Here is a 16,430-nt window from a genome sequence, read left to right on the forward strand (position 1 = left end):
GGAATGCCCTTCTCTGTTATGAATTAAATGGTCTGATAGAAATAAATGCGAAGATTCAAAGATCCATCAAAGATATAATCATTATGTTGCAACGTCTCGATTATAACAATATGTAGTGTTGAATTTATTTTAATCACTATATATGTTATATTGAGTGTTTTAATTTAATGAGAAGTTAGTGTTGGTGTTTGTTTTGTTTTCAATTCAATGATACTAGCATGTTTCTAGTTTTGTTTGATATATAGTATCAAGTCATTTTCAGATATACATCTTCGAATTAGCCGGAGTAAAATGAAGAAATGATCTAAATCCACTTTGTAAATGCGTCTCCGAATTAACCTTTAAGTAAAATGAGAAAATGGAACGTTCGAAATATATTCCCAAACATAGGACGGCATTTTTTACTTTTTCGTCAGGGGCCTGGGAGGTGACAGAATGTAAAGAGAAATTGCCTTTTGTTTATATCACCATAAATCCAAACTCACTAAATTCATTGGGGGTTAAAATGTCATACAAAAGGCAATCGAAAGACATGTGCTGCAGCAAACATCCCAAAATCGGACTTACTAGTAAGCTTACTGTAGGAGTGTTCCAAATATTCATGGTCGGTCATTATTGCTCTGCGAAGGAGATGTTACTTGTCACTTGGGTCTGTTTGGTCCATTTGGTTTGACAATAGGAAAGAAAATTTAATAAAGGAAATATGTAAATTTAGTGCAAATTTTAAACAAATAATTCATCTTTAAATTATCTCACTTTTGGAGGTAAGCTAAAACTAGCTCGAGAGAAGGGGAAAAAAATACAAGCTCTTCATCATCCCCACATCCTTCGTGTTCAAATTTTTAACAATTAATAGAAACCCAAAAAACTCTTCCGAAATTCAGAAAACGAGTACCTCAATTGAACGGGATATAAAACTATAGAAGAGACTACACATTTTGTGCTTCTTTTGAGCTCTTTCTGGACTTGTGCTTTGATTTCTTCTCTCTCTTCTTTCCGCTGTAAGGAAATCCAAAATTATTATATAATAATCAGAAAATCTCTTTCAAAAAGACAATTGTCTGGGTCCCTAGCCTAGTGTGTGTGGTGTATGTGTGTGTAGGTGGAGGGATGTAAACAACCAACAGGCAAATCCACATCAAAGGTTAAAAAGAAAGTACTCGTCATGAGAGCTATGACCCCAACAAGACTTTACTTTCCGGTCGATATGCTTCAATTCCTTCTCTGAAGGACTAACGTATTTTCTAACCTGCATATATAGCCAATGCCACATTGGTCCATGTAAACACAGTATAACATCATTACCAAGCTAATAATACAACGTGGAAATTTGGAATTACACGTCAATAATTCAGTTTCACGGCAACTACTAGGATGAGAAACAATTACCCAAGAATCAATTGCATCCAATGATTCAAGAAGTTCGTCCATTGTGTGTGTAGAATTCTTAAGGGAAAAAACTCTGCTCAGAAAACTGCAATTAAGTGCCAGTGTAGAAGTAAATGTCTCAGTAGATACATTGATTTGGGTCAAAAAGAACAAAAAATATTAAAATCAAACCCCAGGGGTTTGTTGTTGCATGATTATGAAACAAATTAAAGCTAAAGGAAGCGGATTATAGGAGCTGGGGATGATTATCACAAAGAAACAAGTGAAACAACCTATCAAAGTCGACAACTTTATGGAGTGCATTTGAGGTACGTAGAGCGGCCAAGGCCAACTGCATTATGATGAAACAGACAATTGTTGTCACAAAAAATACTGAATGCAACAATAGTTACAAAATTTACAGAGGACTCTGAGCATACCTGCCCAGGAGTAAATAAGAGTGGTGCATCTGTAAGCATCATTTTATCAACTTCCCGCCCTGCCGTATCTTGCAAAGCCTAAACAGCAGGAGAAAAAATTATCATGAAACAAGTAGCTATTTCTTTATAGGATTGAACGCGTATTGGTTCCTGCACCTCTCACTTGATATGTTTTTAATGTAAGTGTGTTTTTATTGTGACACTCTATGGTGCCTTTTGTGTTCAATAGGGCATTGGTACATTCTACCATTTATTGCATTCAATTGAAATATAAGTAATTGCATTATATTACAAGTAGACAAGAAACATGAATGAAGGGAATGAGATCATCTACATTTTAGAAAGAAACTGCATGATGTGCAGTTCTCAATGCAACAATTACTTCACCTATTAAGTAAGAAAATTCTATGGTAGAGATTGCCTACAGTTCTCTAAAAATTTAACACAGTCTCTGATAGAAATGTGATTAGTGAAGTGGGACCTAGGCCAAGGGTGTGGAGAGTTTACACGAGGAAAAGGACAACAGGAATTAAAGATGATGACGTGGCTGTGAATGAATTAAGTGCATGAGAGTGGCTATATATAGCTACAGCTGGAAGGGAATAATCAGGAAGGAATTCAGTTAGGATTTGGTGGGGTCACTTTTGGTGATTTGGGAGCACTCCGTGCTTGGGAATTGGTAGCCACTACCAGTTTGTTTTTTTTCATTTCTTCTTTCCCTATTTTCCTGTAATTGTGGATCTTATAGTAATACAATTGCAGTCTCTTTATTCTTATCATACTGTTTTATCCATTTCTTTACTATTTTGTGCTTTAAGACCCATCAATTGGTCCGACCTACCGGATCGAACTCACACCACGAAGACGATTGTAGATGCCAAGGAAGCCTAAGATGGGTGACCGAGTTGATGCTTTGGAGACACAGATGGGGAATGTGACAACAACGCTGCAAGAGCTCTCTCTGCAGATGCAGCAACACGCTCAACAGATGCATCAACAAAGCGTGGTTCTAGCGGAACTAAGCAAACAGATTGGCAAGAAAGGAGACACTCTTGAAGGGGAAACTTCTGTGGGTTACTCTACACAGAGTGAATCTCGTCTCGCTGGAAAGAAGGTGAAGTTGCCTTTGTTTGATGGTGATGATCCTGTGGCTTGGATTACACGAGCCGAAATTTACTTCGATGTTCAGAACACATCTAATGATATGCGTGTGAAGTTGGCTCGCTTGAGTATGGAAGGTTCAACCATTCACTGGTTCAACCTGTTGATGGAGACAGAGGATGAGTTGTCATGGGAGAAGCTGAAGCGAGCGTTAATTGCTCGTTATGGAGGGCGTCGCTTGGAGAATCCATTTGAAGAACTCTCGACGCTGAGACAGAAGGGGAGTGTGGAGGAATTCGTTGAAGCTTTTGAGCTGTTGTCTTCACAAGTTGGAAGACTTCCGGAAGAACAATACCTGGGATATTTTATGAGTGGATTGAAACCCCAAATTCGGAGAAGAGTGCGTACCCTGAATCCTCGCAATAGGATGGAGATGATGAGAATTGCGAAAGATGTTGAAGAAGAATTGAAGGAGGAAGACGACGATGGAGAGCGTCGTGACGTGAAAAAAGGAGGGTACGAGTGTGTGGGCCAAAGGGATTGGGCCGGGTTACTAAGGAGTAAAGGTGGGCCTCAACCCAAAGATGTTACTCGTTCATTTCAGTCGGGTGGGTCAAACCCGAGTCAGAAAACGGGTTCAATTGGATCCAACACAAATTCCACTTCCTCTTTGATCTCTTCAGCGCGTAAAAGTGATGGAGGTTCGCGTTCTGGCACGGCGGAAAGATGGAAGGGAATCCGAAGCATCAACAATGATGAATTCGAAGAGAGGAGAGCAAAGGGTTTATGCTTCAAGTGTGGGGGAAAATACCACCCTACGTTACATAAATGTCCTGAAAGAGCTCTTAGGGTTCTAATCCTAGGAGAAGGTGAAACAATGACAGAAGAAGGAGAGATTGTGAGTATGGAGGATGTGACGGTGGGGAGTGAAGAAGAAGTGGAGGTGGAATGTAAATTGATGGGGGTATTGGGAAGCATGGGTGAATCTCACACCATGAAGGTTGAAGGAAAGATACAGAATGTAGATTTGTTGGTGTTGATTGATAGTGGTGCGAGCCACAATTTCATCTCTCCCAAAGTAACTGCTGCGTTGGGTCTTGTCATCACACCTACAGCAGCTAAGAGTATCAAGCTTGGTGATGGTCACAAGGTGCTAACAACTGGAGTGTGTAAAGGGATCAGTATGAAGATAGGAGGGATTGAAGTAACGGTGGATGCGTTGGTGTTGGAGCTAGGGGGAATGGATATGGTGTTAGGAGTTGCTTGGCTAAGCACTCTTGGGAAGGTGATTATGGATTGGAAGGCTATGACTATGCAATTTTCTTACGAAAATGAGTTGGTGAAATTGCAAGGTCAAGGCAATAAGGTAGTCAGACAATGCTATTTGAACTCATATCTTGCGGACATTCATAGTAGAACTGAGCTGGGCTGGTGGTGGGTTCATTTACGGTCGATGGAAGCAACCAAATCAGTGGTTCCCAAAGGCTTAAATCCTATACTTGAAGAATTCCAAGAAGTGTTTGGAGACAGCATTCAGCTACCCCCTGAGAGGAGTCAAGTGCATCGGATTAGGCTTTATCCTGATCATGGCGCCATTAATGTCAGACCCTACAGGTATCCTCATCACCAAAAAGAAGAAATTGAGAAGCAAGTGTCAGAACTGTTGAAAGCTGGGGTTATTCGACCGAGTATGAGTTCATTCTCAAGTCCTGTGATATTAGTCAAGAAGAAAGACAAGAGTTGGAGAATGTGTGTAGATTACAGGGCTTTAAATAAAGCTACAATACCAGATAAGTATCCAATTCCTATAGTTGATGAGCTGTTAGATGAACTATATGGAGCTACTATGTTCTCTAAAATTGATCTAAAATCGGGATACCATCAGATTAGAGTGCATGAGGATGATATTCCTAAAACGGCATTTCGTACACATAATGGCCACTATGAATATTTAGTAATGCCGTTCGGACTTATGAATGCCCCAGCTACGTTCCAAGCTACCATGAACGACATCTTTCGGCCATATTTGAGAAAGTTTGTCTTGGTATTTTTTGATGATATTTTGATTTACAGTAGGGATATCAAGGAACACCAAAAGCATTTGAAGATGGTTTTGGCTATTTTAGTTCAGCATTGTTTTGTGGCAAATCAAGCAAAGTGTAGGTTTGGCTGTGCTCAAATTGATTATCTTGGCCATATCATTTCTGGAGAAGGTGTCGCAGTGGATCCGGAAAAGGTGAAGTGTATCCTTGCATGGCCTATCCCAAAGAATGTGAAGGGAGTACGGGGTTTTTTGGGACTCACAGGATATTACAGAAAATTTATCAAAGATTATGGTAAAATAGCAAAACCGCTCACAGAATTAACGAAGAAAGACAATTTTTCTTGGGGCATAGAAGCTGTCCAGGCTTTTGAAGAGATGAAGAAGATCATGACTTCTCCGCCGGTGCTAATTCTTCCAAACTTTGATTTACCTTTTGAAGTCGAGTGTGATGCAGCTGGCAGAGGTATAGGTGCTGTTCTTATGCAGCAGAAGCAACCTATTGCTTTCTTCAGTAAAGCCTTATCTGATGGGAATTTGGCCAAATCTGTCTATGAGAAGGAATTAATGGCCCTGGTACTTTGTATTCAGCATTGGAGGCATTATCTATTGGGCAGAAAATTTATTGTGCACACTGATCATAAAAGTTTGAAGCATTTTTTACAGCAGAGAATCTCATCTCCAGATCAGCAGTGTTGGTTGGCCAAACTGCTAGGTTATCAATTTGAAGTCAAGTACAAGCCGGGTCTGGAAAATAGAGCTGCGGATGCTTTGTCTAGATGTCATGGTGAGATAGAAATGAATTCTATCATTTCGTTTCCGTTGTGGGCTGATAGACAGAAACTTTTGGATGAAATAACTAGGGATCCGTATATTCAAAAGCTGATGAAGGAGGTGCAGGAGTCTCCTGATGTTAGACCTGGATTCCAGGTGAAACAAGGAGTTTTATTGTATCATGGTAGGCTAGTGATTTCCCCCGAATCACCCTCTATTCCTTGGTTATTGGAAGAATTTCATAATACTCCTGCTGGAGGGCACTCAGGTTTTCTAAGAACATATCGAAGACTGGCAGATTCCTTATATTGGGTGGGGATGCAGAAGAGTGTAAGGAATTATGTTAGATCTTGTGAAGTTTGTCAGAGACAAAAGTATAGTGCTACTACTCCGGGTGGTTTGCTACAACCTCTGCCTATTCCTAATGGTGTGTGGGAGGATTTGTCCTTAGACTTTATCACGGGGCTGCCTAAGTCTAAAGGTTATGAGGCTGTGCTAGTGGTTGTGGATAGACTATCTAAGTATAGTCATTTTGTTTTACTTAAGCATCCATATACTGCAAAATCTATTGCTGAACTTTTTGTTAAAGAAGTGGTGAGACTTCATGGAATTCCTAGCTCGATAATCAGTGATAGAGACCCTTTATTTATAAGTCATTTCTGGATGGAACTGTTCAAATTGCAGGGTACTAAGCTGAAAATGAGTTCAGCATATCATCCGGAAACAGATGGTCAAACGGAAGTGGTTAACAGGTGCTTGGAGAGTTATTTGCGGTGCTTTGCTTCTGACCATCCAAAGACTTGGTCAGTGTGGGTTTCTTGGGCTGAGTATTGGTATAACACGACCTTCCATGTATCAATTGGGAAGACTCCGTTCGAGGTGGTATATGGGAGACAACCTCCTGCATTGTTGAGGTTTCTGTCTAATGAGACGAAAGTGGCTGCCGTGGAATTGGAATTGAGTGAAAGAGATGAGGCCCTAAACCAACTCAAACTTCATTTGCTCAAAGCGCAGGAACAAATGTCAAGGTATGCAAACATGAAGAGGAGGGATTTGTGTTTTGAAGTTGATGAATGGGTTTTTCTGAAACTCAGACCTCATAGGCAACAGTCTGTGGTGAAAAGGATTCATCAGAAACTCGCTGCAAGATTTTATGGACCATTCCAAGTGGCGGAAAAGATTGGTGAAGTGGCTTACAGGTTGAAACTGCCAGCAACATCTAAGATTCACCCAGTTTTTCATGTTTCATTACTCAAGAAAGCTGTTGGGAACTATCAGGTACAGGGAGAGTTACCAAAAGATTTGGAGGTGACCGAGGAGAATGATGTATATCCTGATAAGGTGCTGGGTTCAAGAGTCACAGTGCAGGGAGGTAATGAAGTTCAGCAGTCCTTGATACAATGGAAAAACAAAGCTTTAGAGGATGTGACATGGGAGGATAACGAATTTTTGCGTGGTCAGTTTCCTGAATTCTGCCTTGAGGACAAGGCATTGTCTAAGGAGGCGGGAGTTGATAGAAATGTGATTAGTGAAGTGGGACCTAGGCCAAGGGTGTGGAGAGTTTACACGAGGAAAAGGACAACAGGAATTAAAGATGATGACGTGGCTGTGAATGAATTAAGTGCGTGAGAGTGGCTATATATAGCTACAGCTGGAAGGGAATAATCAGGAAGGAATTCAGTTAGGATTTGGTGGGGTCACTTTTGGTGATTTGGGAGCACTCCGTGCTTGGGAATTGGCAGCCACTACCAGTTTGTTTTTTTTCATTTCTTCTTTCCCTATTTTCCTGTAATTGTGGATCTTATAGTAATACAATTGCAGTCTCTTTATTCTTATCATACTGTTTTATCCATTTCTTTACTATTTTGTGCTTTAAGACCCATCAGTCTCGATCCTGGACAAGGAATAAGTAATGACCGCTCATCTACCAATGACCACAACAATGTGCTCGGTCTGATGGTTAATTATGCTGGACAAAGATACTAGTACCTTGAATTTTGGAAGCTCATCCTCGCCAGCATTGCAAAATTCCTGTCAATGATCGTAGTCACAAATTCCAATCCAACATAAAATCATTAAAAAAAAGTTTAATGGTAAACAAGTCAGAGTTATCATTTCTCAACCAAAAATAAAATGAGAGAAAGCAAGATTTATTTTTAAATGCACAAAATCGTAGACATTTAAAAAGAAATCCACACAACCAATTAGACGAACCTCCATATAATCTGTAAAACCTTCAACCGAGCGATATGGAGCATAAACTATAAGATCAAAATCCAGACTCTGCATAACAACGGTTTCTTGTCATATATGAATTTAAAATATAAAATTAAAAAACTAGAACAGTTTGATATTTGAAGCCTATCCATGCCTGATAAACTATCATCTCATTATTGAGAATCATTTGATGATCTTGCGAAATCCCCTTACCAAGCTCCTCAGCAGATACATGATTTTCTTCTATCTTACAAGCAGCATATATGCAGGTCAACCTGTACAAAGGTTTCCTGAGTTATTAAGAAGCTAATGAATAAATACAACTTTTAGTAGATAATAAATAAATCATACAAATCCAATGCCAACTTTAATGAAGTATATACAATCTGAATATTTCTCATCATTCATAAGCGATTTACAGGTATATACATACATACAAGAGGTAGAGCAAACACAAACACATTAATGGGATCAAATCAGAACAGAATGAGCTAGAAGGAATCTAGGATACTAATAAAATAATAAATACAAAATATATTTACTATCATCAACAGTCACATAGCTAATCAAACAAATGATATCATATAAAATAAGTATTCAGTTCAAAGAGATAAAAAGATTAATGAAAAGAGAGTAGATAATCAATCCATCTCTCAGAAGTGCATCATCGGGTGCAGTCGTGCAACAATACATCAACCAATTTCAACATTTTCAAACAATTAATAAACTAAGTATGAGTTCACCAAATTGACCAGTGAGTCTGAATTCCTACTTAATCAACGAAACAAGTGCAATACATCATTAGTCAAAACTCAAGAGGTCGTCCCAAGGACTAAAGCAAATCTTACATTATATTTTTTGGTTGATGTTCCATCACCGACCATTGCAGATAGAACCTTTTAAAAAATATGAGGGCTGTAGCCTGTGTATCATAAACTATTTCAAAAGGTTGACAACAAAGAAACAGTGTTGCCGAAATTATTCATCAACACAGACGAGCTTGCCTACCTGGATCTTATGAGGGAAGTGGAAATTGTTGCACACTTCTTGTAGCTTGATTTCATAAAATACCTTCATACACCGTTCTTCTTCATTACTAAGAGGTTTTACCCGAGAATGTTTTTCAGCTGCCAAGAAATACAACTCTTGTGAGCAGTAGAAAATAGAAGTTCACACAAATAACGGGAGAAAAATAATTTTCACAGCACTTAAAAACTTAAAAGACATAATGCTTTATAGACAATTGAGTAGGAAAAGGACAATAAATTTCAGAAACAACTTTACCACTATCGCTTGCGGTCGTCTGGGGTTCAGGATATGACAAAGACCCATTACTATCTACTTCCATTAGACTTGCTCCACACTATAAAAGAAATCAATAATAATCAGCAACCCAATAATAAGCTATCAAATTATATCATATTATGATTATGATGAAATTTTTTTTTTAGGAAATAAGAGAAAAGAAGTTCCAAATGAGGTTACAACCATCCAAGAAAAAACACAACAACAAATAAGCAAACAGGGAAACTCTGAGTACAAAGACATGGAAATTCTGAGTACCTTCTCTAGGGTTTGTCTGGCTCTCTGATTAGCAGCTGTATATTTCTCAACCTAAAAGAAAAACAGATACAAGAGAAGTTTTTTTTTTTGTGAATTGTGCACATGATAAGAGAAAATTGAAACTAGTAATAAATCAAAATTCAACATCCAACCTACTATCTAACTAAAGCAATTTATGAACCCGTGCAGAGAAATAAGAGCAGCAATCTGTGAAACGTGTTGTTCATCGTGATTTCAAATGAATAGCAAAGAAAGAAAGAAAACACGTACCAGTTGTTGTGGAGTAAAGATCCACCTGGCTCGGTGGGTAGATGTCTGAAAATCAGCCATGGTTAAATAGAAACGCTAAAATTTAAATGGGGGCAAATACTGCTTGATTCTTCAAGCTGAGAACAAGTGAAGTCGGTGTACTGCTCTCAGTGTTTAATCACAGGCAGTGCTCATGCTGAAAAACAGAAAATTTGAGTTGGTATTGCTCTTGGCAAGCACGACAAAAGCAACAATTAATAGAGCAGAAATACAAATTTATTATTATCAAACATGGTGATGCTAATGTTGGTGAGAAGCCGCTACAGCATTTTATCGAACACGTGGTGCGCATAATTGAGCAACATGAAATTCAAATAGATGGGTAAATTCAACAAAACAAATAAACGAAAGAAACAAAGCCAAGAGAATGCTAACCGGAGTGTGGAGGGAAACCGGATCTTTATCAACAATGTCTTCAATAACTCTCTCACAGTGTTAGGTCCGGTGAGAAGGAAGATGAAATAGAGGAATATATAATTATAGACCAGTTTTTGAAGAAAAGAAGGTTTGTGAAATAAGTTGGAAGAAGAGTTTTCTTCTTTCTTTGTTTATCTTGTCTTGGTTTAAAGAGAAACGTCGAGAGAGACGAGGGAAGAACTGTAATTGTGAATTGGAAAGTAGAGGATTGTGAAAACACTAGAGTACGGGTACGAGAGAGAAAGAGGCCATGTTCATTTGTTTAATATTAAAAAAATTAAAACCAATATTTAGATGGTCCAGGAATGATTGACGCTGGACTTGGTAGATTGAATTACGATTCGATCTATAGCGTCCGAAATTAATTAATTATTTAATTAATTTATTTTCGATTAACTCTCGTGAATTGTTCAGATTTCGATATGTCTGATTTAAGTTGTCGTGTAATTAGTTAATTAAATTAGTCGATTTAGTCATAGAAATAATATTAGATTAAATTAGACTAATTGGGCTAGTTGTTGTGTGAGTAGTAGAAATGTGGGAGGGTAGAATTAAGCCCATTAGGAATAACATAAAAATAGTCTTTCCATTATATTAGTTAATTAGAATTAGAGGAAATATATAACCTTGAAATATCAGTAAAAGAATTAGGTTAGCAGAAGAAAAATAAAAGCCAAGGGTTTGGAGAGGATATATAGCAGCTGCAACATAGAGGCAAGGTTGGGAATTTCAATCGGAGAATTTTAGGGTGACCTTCAATCCAAGGTAAGGGTGGGGTTCAAACTCTATAACCGGGATTATGATAAATGATATGTGGGATTTTGGGTTGCTGGAATTACTATTGTGTTTGGTGTTGTTTGTTGGCTGTGTTAGTATTGTTTATTGTGATGTTTTTGAAATAGATAAGGGAATTGATCCTGATCCTGTCAATGTAATGTTGTTGCAAAAGAAAATTTGTTTGTGTCGATTTAACCTAAATTGATGTTCATACTGAATGTTGTATTAAGAGGTCGATAAAATTAGGAATGAAATTGAATTCTGGAGTTAGGAATTAGTAGGAGAAGAAGAAGAAGAAGAAGAAGAAGAAGAAGAAGAAGAAGAAGAAGAATTGTGGTAGGGGCCACACAAGTAAGGGGTGGGCGCCCCATATGCCTAGGATGGGCACCCTTTATTCTTAAGGTGGGGGTCACTATAATTTAGTGCATGTATTCAAGTAATATTTGTACATGTGGTTACTAGTATTTATTTATTATTTCATGAACATATGTGTAGTAGGAAACATGCCTTAATGTATCATATTGATGATTAGAAATAGTATTAAGTAGTAAAAGTTGTATAAAAGTCATTTAGTTATATATATTAGTAACACTGACAGAAAGGTAATTAACAGAAAATTGATACAGAAGGTAAAACAATGACTGGGAGTGGAAATAATAGTCTGAGGAGTATAAATTGGTTCATAACCGTACAGAGTAAAATACATTAGTTAGTCGTGAGAATAGTAGAACATTAACAGAGCTGAAAATATGGGTAATTTAGCAGAAAATTATAACAGTAGTAATGCAGCAGAAAAATTTGTGGAAACTAAACTCTAGGTAATTATATTTAGTAACAGTAACGGGAAATAAACCACAGTAGGAAATGTGATGACAAAAGGAATTACTTTTTGGAATAAAAAGGAAGCTATTAACAGTAACACACATTAGTCCGAAGTAAGCGTAATAGAATTTGTAGCCGATAATTTTTTAGCCAGTTTTAGTTGAAAATTTTCCGAGTAATTAGGGAACGGTTGTGGCGTTTTGGTGATTTGATTTGTTGAGTATTTAGTTGAAAAATTTTAATTTGCAGGTGGTGATGAATTTAGTTGAATTGCCTATAATTATTGGCAAGATAAAGTCGTAGACTTTATGGCCTATGTTGATTTGTCGTTGAATTGCTGTTGAATTATTTGTGTTAATTTACGGTTGTTGATTTGTTGTTGATATGTTGTCGTTGGTATGTTGTTGTTGTTTTGTTGTTGTTGATATGTTGATACTAAGTTGTAGGCATATGGCTAGTGTCGAAGTGATGATGAGTACCTCTATTTATTGGTACAATGTTTCTAAGTTGTTGTGTTGTTGATGAATTATTATTATTATTGTGACATTCATAATTGTGTCGCATACATTGCATATTAAGTTGGAGTTGATGCTCGGAAAGTTGGTCTACATTGGCAAATTAAGTTGAAGGCTTATGCCTTGTTGATGCCTCTATTAATTGGCAGTTTTAAGTTGGGAGTCTTGCTTCAATGGTACCACATTCATGTGCATCGTATTGAGTCGCATTTTAAGTCGCATATTTAAGTTGTTGTGTTGATGAGTTGTGAAAATTGAAGTATTTGTCCGTATGAAGTGGTGATTTTATATACTCGAATTCTAATATATTGTTTATCATACACTTATTTATATAGTTCGATATCTCACCCATTCGGTTTGAATGTTACCCCTATGTTGGTAACGTGCAGGTAATCAAGAAGGATAGTTGTTACCTTCATTAGTTCGAGTCAGTGTTGTCGCTCTGATACGTAGCACTCGGGGGAACGAACACATGTTTTTCATTATTGTTGATTTGTTTCCATTGCCGAATTTTTGAGTTGTTTTCCTTAAGACTTGTTATTTTTGAAGTTGTTATATGTCGAAGTAAGATACTATGTGTATTTGATTTGAAGTTTAAAGTTGTGAATCCGCTGCGTGGTTAATTAAAGTTGATTTATTTTTAAAGAGACTCAACAGGTTGAATACGAGTTTAGCCATTTAAAAGTGTTACGTATCTGTATTGAATGCATTTATGTCATTGTTATTAAGTTGTGAATGTGATATCCCATGTGTTGGTTGGAATTTTTATACTCTAATTTTCACTATAATTATCGGATAGAAATGGGGTGTTACACGATCCTTACAACTATGATTGGGAGAGGACTGGAACCACTTGATAGATCGAACTAAGGTCAACATTATACTTACCATATAAACTTCCTAATACGTAGGGTTGTATATAAATAGTCATTGTCTGTATCATTATTTGTACAAGGGCCTCACACACTGACAAATTGGTATTCAGAGTTTTCGGTTATTATTTTTGAGAACCTCATGTCAGAGATCGTGTTTCTAGGGAACGTGAATCAATATCCTTGTTTGGCTTTCAGGAAACCCTAAAAGTGGTTACCGACGGTCTTCCAGCATTGGCTGCAAATGCATCAGACGCATAGAAAACAACCCACAACAAAGCTAAGAAGAAGGATTACAATGCTGCGTATTGCATTCAAACGACGGTGGATACTGCAAATTTTGACAAATATCTCATGCTGAATCGGCAAAGGGCATGGGATATTATTGTCAAATATTAAGAAGGAGGTGAGATAGTCAAGGTTGTCAAGTTCCAGACCTTGCATCGATAATATGAACTGTTGTCGATGGGAGAAGACGAAAAAGGCTGCAAAGTATGTGTCGAAGGTGCAGAAACTCATTCATCTCAAGAAGGGTTGTGGTGAAACTCTAACTGATAAGATGATAGTTGAGAAGGTACTGCGTACGTTGACCTCTCACTTTGATCACGTTATCGTAGCTATCAATAATACAATTAACTTGAAACCCTAAAATTGGAAGATTTGGTTGGTTCGTTGGCGGCGCATGAGATTAGGATTGTCGAAAGAAAAGAAGTTCAAGATTCGATACAAGCTTTGTATACTCAGTCATGGAAAAATAATGGTGGTTCCAACAAATTCAAAGGCAAAGTCGACAAGAGTCAGGGAAAGAAGCCTTGGTCGAACTCTCACAAGCAGCAGGTGAAAGATAGAACTTCTGAATCCTCAAAAGGATGAGGAGGAAACTATCGAAAGGACAAAGAAGATAAGAAAGGTAAAGGTGTGCAGTGCTATCACTGTGAGAAGTGGGGTCACTTGTCTAAACATTGTTGGTATAGAAAAGACAATGGATCGACAAAAGGCAAGGACAAAGGAGCAAACCTTGTACGCCAAGATTCAGATGATTCTAAAGATATGGTGGTTATGGCTACAGTTGCAGATAACCATGTCAAATACAAGATCTGGTTCCTCGACTCAGGCTACTCGAATCACCTGACAGGTCAAAAGGTATGGTTGGCAGATTTTGACGAGTCGAAGAAGAGCAACGTAAAACTTGTTGATAATGGGAGGAGGCATATGGACCTCAATGCAATTTTTTATTCCAGTGTCATCCAATAAGAGAGCTTTGAAAGAGTTGAATGAAAAATCTCATTTATCAAGGGAGTTCTCAGATACCCTTTTTGAATTTGAATCGTCAGTCAATGATATAACTTCTTGACCCTTTTAGAAGAAACATTGCTATCAAAATCACTTATTAATTAAGTGAACAATATGATCACTCATATTGGCTAGAAAACAGGAAATTCTGAAGGTAAAAGCTTGAGTTGAGAAAGGTAGCTGGTTATGCGAGGTAGATCAGCCGAAGTGGCAGGGAAAGGCTGAAACTTTGATAAAAAAAACTACAATTGTTGATGAACGCTCTCAGGAAGGAAGGAAATAAGACATTTGCTAATAAATAACGATTATGAATGGACTTGAAAGCAAAGAATTGTGAAAAGTTTCCTCAGGGTTTAAATCCTTATATATATATATATATATATATATATATATATATATATATATATATATATATATATATATATATATATATATATATATATATATATATGCGAAATAATTGAATGATCCAGATAAACAATAAAAGGTGTTACACAATTAATGGCTAGATTTCCCCTGAAAATGCAAGAAGACTCAAATGCATTAGAGTGCACTATAAGTGACGCCATGCCTTAACAAGTTACGTCAGTCTACATGCCTGGAGGACGTAGTGAAACATCTCTATAATGGAAATGCATTTAATGCGCTTGTTCTCCACTACTTTTTCAACTGACTCCAAGCATTTCACTTCTAGTTTACATTGAACAACATCCTTAAAGGTCGGCCAAAATTACTAAAGGCTTCCAGACAATCTAAATTCCCAACAAAGCCTTTGAGACAACTATTTTGGGACGACCAAAGGCCCAAATAATAGAGGCCTAATTCATCTCAAATCCACTCAACTTAACTCAAAGTATAAAGTCATTCCACACAAAAAGGAAGTTATATTCTCTGATCTTCACTTTCCACTACACTCATCTTGAATCTTGAACTAACTTAGACGTTGGAGTGCTAAACTTGCAAGTCCACCTCATGTCGTCGTATCAGAGATCGACACCACCAGTTCAGAATGTTCAACTCATCAATTGCATCTGATTCTGGTTCTAAAACGGAGCATATCCATTCATATTTTTAATCTAAAGGTCCATATTTATTCATTAAACTTTAAATTTTTTCTATTTAATTAATATAAATTCTCTCTTTTTTTAATATTAAATACTATTTGTTTTTTAAAATGATTTTTAAAAAAATTATTTCTCTCTCACTCTCATTTATATTTTTTTTCTTGAAATTTAGTGTTTTAATTTAAATCAAAATTTCACATTTTTTTTAAAACATCAAATTATTTTAATATATATTATGAAGAGAGGTTATTCTATTTGATCGTTATATATATATATATATATATATATATATATATATATATATATATATATATATATATATATATATATATATATATATATATATATATATATATATATATATATATATATATATATATATATATATATATATATATATATATATATATATATATAATATTAAAATGCTCTATTTTTATGAATATTTTATTTGACCATTCATTCTCAAAAACTATATGAAAATACCTATTAGAGAATTGATAATAATAATAATAATAATAATAACTATAATTATAATAATAATAATTTTAATAAATGTTTTTGGAAAAAGTGGATACTTAAATGTTTTTTATTACAAATTAATATTTAAAATTAATTAAAAATTAAATGAAATATTTGGGGAATAAGGTATAAGTATATTCTTATAGTTTTTATACCTTTATTTAAAAATTTGTTAAGTTATTCGTAAAAAAATTTAAAAACTATTAATTTTTTTAAAATATATAATAATTTTTAAAATTTTAAGTGAAAATTCGTATATGTTGTTTATTAAGATGTTTCCACTATACATTAGTAAGAGAAATGTTGAATATTATCTTTTATTTAATTTCAAATAA

The 16,430-nt window shown here is 36.1% G+C and overlaps 1 protein-coding gene across 1 annotated transcript; it reads right to left on the reverse strand.

Moving 5' to 3' along the window:
• Window positions 1-688: 688 nt before the first annotated feature.
• LOC131633925 (cyclin-H1-1-like) lies at window positions 689-10,463 on the reverse strand. Its single transcript, XM_058904601.1, has 14 exons — window positions 10,189-10,463; window positions 9,775-9,949; window positions 9,505-9,555; window positions 9,226-9,304; window positions 8,950-9,068; window positions 8,790-8,863; window positions 8,096-8,216; window positions 7,939-8,007; window positions 7,714-7,755; window positions 1,809-1,886; window positions 1,662-1,720; window positions 1,390-1,474; window positions 1,161-1,249; window positions 689-999 (listed from the first exon to the last, which is right to left on the reverse strand). The coding sequence occupies exons 2-14, from the start codon at window positions 9,832-9,834 to the stop codon at window positions 930-932; spliced, it is 996 nt and encodes a 331-aa protein (XP_058760584.1). The 5' UTR covers window positions 9,835-9,949; window positions 10,189-10,463; the 3' UTR covers window positions 689-929.
• Between the last annotated feature and the right edge of the window lie 5,967 nt (window positions 10,464-16,430).

This window comes from Vicia villosa, unplaced genomic scaffold (genome assembly GCF_029867415.1).
Source record: "Vicia villosa cultivar HV-30 ecotype Madison, WI unplaced genomic scaffold, Vvil1.0 ctg.001190F_1_1, whole genome shotgun sequence".
In the NCBI taxonomy this organism is placed as follows: domain Eukaryota; kingdom Viridiplantae; phylum Streptophyta; class Magnoliopsida; order Fabales; family Fabaceae; genus Vicia; species Vicia villosa.

Coding starts and splice junctions, on each gene's coding strand:
- LOC131633925 (XM_058904601.1), bottom strand. CDS start 9,834: ATGGCTGATTTTCAGACATCTACCCACCGAGCCAGGTGGATCTTTACT. Junction 8,217..8,789: donor CATCAACCAAAAAATATAAT/GTAAGATTTGCT, acceptor ACCTTTGTACAG/GTTGACCTGCATATATGCTG. Junction 1,250..1,389: donor TGGATGCAATTGATTCTTGG/GTAATTGTTTCT, acceptor CTATATATGCAG/GTTAGAAAATACGTTAGTCC.